This window comes from Poecilia latipinna, unplaced genomic scaffold, assembly GCF_001443285.1.
Source record: "Poecilia latipinna isolate Pla-1442-1.1 unplaced genomic scaffold, P_latipinna-1.0 Scaffold523, whole genome shotgun sequence".
In the NCBI taxonomy this organism is placed as follows: Eukaryota; Metazoa; Chordata; class Actinopteri; order Cyprinodontiformes; family Poeciliidae; genus Poecilia; species Poecilia latipinna.
Window position 1 is genome coordinate 101,400 of NW_015113139.1, and position 5,049 is coordinate 106,448.

The 5,049-nt window shown below is 39.1% G+C and overlaps 1 protein-coding gene across 3 annotated transcripts in view; it reads right to left on the minus strand.

Annotated features, from left to right (window-relative positions):
• LOC106952535 (dystrophin) overlaps nt 1–5,049 on the minus strand; it is a 180,454-nt gene that overhangs the window by 74,738 nt on the left and 100,667 nt on the right. For all 3 annotated transcript variants that reach the window (XM_015040701.1, XM_015040700.1, XM_015040703.1), the window contains exons 6-9: nt 4,841–4,942; nt 3,354–3,424; nt 2,404–2,522; nt 237–433 (exon numbers count right to left, since the gene is read on the minus strand). In XM_015040701.1, coding sequence (XP_014896187.1) covers nt 237–433; nt 2,404–2,522; nt 3,354–3,424; nt 4,841–4,942 — 489 coding nt within the window. The remainder of the gene's footprint in view (nt 1–236; nt 434–2,403; nt 2,523–3,353; nt 3,425–4,840; nt 4,943–5,049) is intronic.

Here is a 5,049-nt window from a genome sequence, read left to right on the forward strand (position 1 = left end):
CACCAATAACACTTTCAAATAAAAAAAAAAAACTTTTACCCCCACTTTTTTTTAAAATGTTTTTTTTTTTTTTTTTAAGATTTTCTTTTCCTGAAACGGTATGTTTCACACCAAATGTAACAGGACAACAACTTCTACGTTTGTCTCATCCGTCCACAGAATATTTTCAGGACGTTTTGCCCCACAAATGCAATCAGACACGACACACTGAGCGTGTGTAAACGCGGGTTTCCAACCTGCTGAGAGAAGCGCTGCTGGGTCTGGATCTGATAGTGTTCCTCCGTTGTCACGCGGGAGACGCCGGCCGTGGTCGCCGACGGCAGCAACTCTACTTCCTGGATGGCCTCCAAGGAAATGCTTTGGGGGAGAACCCGGAAGAGCGACGTCACGTACATGATGATGCTCTTCTTGTCGGGGTGCGAGACGGCCACGTCTATGGAGCACGGAGCGCAAAAAGTTAAGACAAAAAACTAAAAAATCACTCTAAATGTAACAAATCCAAAGATTTCTCCTCTTCCTCTCCCCAACATGTTGCTGAGAGCTATCTGGAAGCTGGCGGGGAGAATTAAATCATCTGTTAAAAGAGAAATATTAAAGATATTTGAAATTGTTCTGGTTGGAACAGGATTTGGAAACCAGTTGGGCTCCATCCATTAATCTTGTAAAGTTAGCATTATTTTGTTAGCAAAAAGGTAAAAGAGTTAGCTTGTGTTGCAGTGCTATATTAATTTGGATTTTTCATTGTAGTGTAGTTTTATTTCACTGTGACTTTTTATTTGTCCAATTCAGATAGTTTTAATTAGTTTTAGAAGTGCGTTTGCTAAATTTGATTAGTTATTAAATGTTATTTACAGTTTTAGCTTTTTCGATTCAAAAAAGGTCAAAGTATTGTGATTATGTATGCATCGATTGGGTAATGAATTCAATTATTGTTAAACAATGACTGACTCTGGTGTTTTCTCCCAACTTTTGCTGTCATCATTTTTTGGACTAGCATTAGAGCCTCCAGGAGGAATATGTAGTACTGTAACTTGCCAACAATTGATATAAAATGCTTGCTTGTTGCGAAAAAATACTAAATTTCACATCAATTCAAAGGCTAACAAGTAGATTTATAAACATGAAGATGAAGGATATCATATCTCTGATTTCAGTATGTTTGTTAGTTTTATAAGCGCACAATATAGTTCCAGTTACCCTTTTTATTTAAGTTTTCTCAGTTTCAGTTTTTGTTATGTCACTAGTCTTATTTCATTATATTAACTCTGGTCTGTTGTGAAACAAACAGCCTCATAGTGTTGTAACAGAAAGGTGATCCTTTCTGTTGATTTTTAAAAAAGACATTAAATTACTATCCTCCACTGGTATGGAACAAACTTCCAGAAAACTAAAAAACTGCAGAAACACTGAGTTCCCAATTGTTTGGGGGCCTTAATTTTAAATATATTTGATGATTATTCTTGAGGATTTTGATGATGGAAGGTAATGTTTGTTGCCGTTTCATAACTGTTTTTACAGCATGAAACTCTTCGTTGCTAAAATGCATAATGCAAATAAACTCAACTCCACTAAAGTGATCCCACGGAATATTTGCTTTAGTCTAAATCAAAAGATCGAGTGAAACAAAAATGTTTGTTCATGTCATAATGAGCAAAAAACGCCTTAAAGAAAGCAAACAACTGTGAAGATGGAGCTTAAAAACAATCTGGGCATATGCCCACCACTGAGCGATCTTACAGGCTGCATAATTTAGACCGTCCTTCAGCCGTTTCAGTCACTTCCCCCCCACCTCCATTTTTCTCATGATTCACTGCAGGCCATTGTTTAGACTGCTTATTATCTTCCACAGCATTGAGTATGTGTCAGTCAGCCAGCTTGTACCAAGACTTGCAGTCGAATTAAGTCTGAGGAGGGATTTTTATTTTTCCCTTTTCTTTTTTTTTAAAGCAGAAGGCTCCAGGTATAAAGGAGCACTTGCTCAAGAAAGGTGGCAAAGAGCCTGTGGACATGCAAGTCAACCAGGGGTGTAAGTGAAAGAGACAGATCACGGTGTATCTGAGGCAGAGCAGCCAAATGAACACATAATGAGATGGAGATGCCAAAGAAAACAAGACGGATGAAAACAGTGGGACGGAAGAGAAAGAGGAAACGGTTAGTGTTATTCTCTTTATCCCTGCCTGACAGTTTTGATTAACAGAGCAAATTGAACTAGGGGACTCTGGCAAAGATAGATGGATCTGATGTCCTGGTGTGTGTTTGTTGTTTTTTTTCTTTTCACCTCACTGTCGTGTCCACTTCAAAACAAGCCCCGAGTTTGGTGAAACCTTGTTTTTTTTTGTTTTGTTGTTTTTTTAATCTTTTCTACCGTTATCGGTGATGTCACTGGATGTGCTCGCCGGTTACCTTCGGGGTCCAGGAGTCTCTCGATGCCCAGGTGCTGCTCGGCCTTACTGAAGGCGTGCTCCAGCCTATCGATCGCCGACGTCTTCGTCTCCACCGCGCTCCAATCGAACAGCTCCGGCCTGGTGAGACGGCAGAGGGAATGTTTGGGATCGCATGTCAAGCTCCGGGTTTTTAAATTTTTTTAGTTTATCCAATTATCACTGCTTGTAAGTGTAGAAAAAAACCTTAAAATAAACAACTTGAAAAAATCCTACCTTCAATTTCCACACAGTCAAGTGATGATGTTACCGTCAGTTGTTATAAAAATGCTGCATATGTCAAATGTGACTTAAAATAAATTTGACTTTGTATTTTAATGCCTTGAAATTGGGCCTCTGTCTCTTTAAGAAACTCCTGCTCTTTCCATCACTCCGCCTACAGGAAGTCATCATAATACGGCTCCTCTATGAACCCTTTGACAATGTTTTTACCAGCGTTGCACTGAGAAGTAGCTCCTTTAATGAGCTCAGCAGATGAATAGTTGCCACGGGAGACTAGAGGATTTCTCAAACATGCATGAAAGAATCAAGGCAACACTCCAGGTGTGTTTTTGCTGAGGGAATAACATTATAACATGATGTAAAGCTAAAGAAAAAAAAATCTATTTTGCATAATACTCCACCTTTAAGCCGTTCGGTTAATGAAACAAGAGAAAATGAATTGTAGTAAATTTTGACCTTGCCCCAACTCAAACTACTATGCAGTAAGGATCATTTCTAGTCTTAGTTTTGAATTACAAGAGCCTTGGGGATATTTTAGAGATATTCTAGAGATAAAGAGACATTCTCAACATTGTTCATTAAAACTCAGCATTTACTTGTCTGTTTTATTTATTTTTTTTCCCACCCTTATACAATGTTTGTCTTTTTTCCTTCTCAGCTCTCTAACACAAACATGTCGTCGTACTGCACCTGTGGCTGTGGATGAGGGCGTTGAAGGCCAATCCATCATTCCAGCTACTGGAGAAGTTAACCACATTCACCTGAGGACAGAGACAATATAAAAACTAAAGAGGCGGAGTGCGACTGCGAGCCGCTAAACCCGCAGCTGAAACTCCGGCCCTGAAGTGCAGGGACTCGTTCAGTTGATGACAGGCAGAGCTTTTGAATGCATGAAGCGAAAAGAGGATACAAAGCTTTTAAAATGCTCCGAAAGGCAAAGAGGAGTGTTCATTATGCTCAGTCTGTTACAGTCGCTTTTCAGCCAGACAAAATGTTTAAAAGCTATAAAGTCCACCCTTTTGTGTTTTCACAGAGAATAAATGTTGAGCTGTGCTTTTAAAACAAATCTATTGCATTTTGCATCAATTATTACACAATGTGTTTTTTATTAAATTTGTAAGTGTGATTTCATTACTTTATTACATATTGTGGCATTACATTTTACATATAATGTGAAAACTGTAGCATCCAAACTAGTGCTTTAAAATAGATATCAACTTTGTGGTAGATTTAGAAACTTAACTTAGAGGCTCTATTTATATTTATGTCTTTATTAGAGTCCAGAACCGACTTGGCACACAGTTACTATAACCAACTGTTAGCAAACCACAGCCATTAAATTAAAAAATGACTCAAAGGAACATGACACACAGCCTCTCTCACAATAACGTTAAGCTTAGTGTGCTGCTGAATTGACGACTGTGTTGATAGAGTCTGTACGGAGTGAATATATATGAGCTGAGAGGCTACAAATGAATTGCACATGAGGCCCAATAAAGCTGTCCAAGTCCAGCTCTATGTAGATTGATGCTGTGTGAGAAGCAGCAGAAAAGAAGCAGGAAGGTTGCTGCCGTCGCACATTATGCTACAGTCAAACCGGAGGATCCAAGAAGGGTTCCTTCAGACTGGAGAGGGATCTTCAGGAGGTACGGGGGTTTTGTGAGGGAAGGTTGAACGTGAACTAAAACTGACACTGAGAGGTTGTTGTGATTTATCATCAGAATATCAGACGCTGTCGTTTTAGCATGGTGGTAACGTGGTATTATCTTTACCACTTAGCTGCACACTGACAGCTAGCTAAAGCAGAGCCAAACAAGTGCTTTGAATGGGGAGGATTGTGATATAAACCTATGATGTCATTAAAAGCCATAAAGTTAAAATCAGTGTTTTCGGGACGCTCTGGTGTTTTTTTTTTATGATTTTTGTGGCCTAAGATGACTGATTTTGTGGCACTTTAAAAAAAAAGAAAAGAAAAGAAAAAGTTGCAGTCAAAGTTAGCATTTTTTTTAAACTTCAAATCTTTTTGAAATAAATAATTTTGATTTTCACACTTACTAAAGTAGCTTGGATTATAAAATTCTCTTCTCAAACAGGATTTTTACACACAGCAAATTCTGAAAGAATATTACATTTATAATGGTGTTTCAAACCAACAACTGAAACGTAAAGCGTCATACCTGAGGGTATTGCCGTGTGTTCTGACGAACCCAGCTCAGCAGAATCTTCTCACTGTTGGTCTGCTGTAGGCCCGCCATCACATCCTTCATCACATCCTTCACCTGAACACACAAACAGAAGAGGCAGGTGGAAAAAAACCCAGACCAACCTCTCGGGCTGCGGCGGCGGGGGCGAAACAGCCTCCCCCTCACCCTTTCCTCTTTTCTTT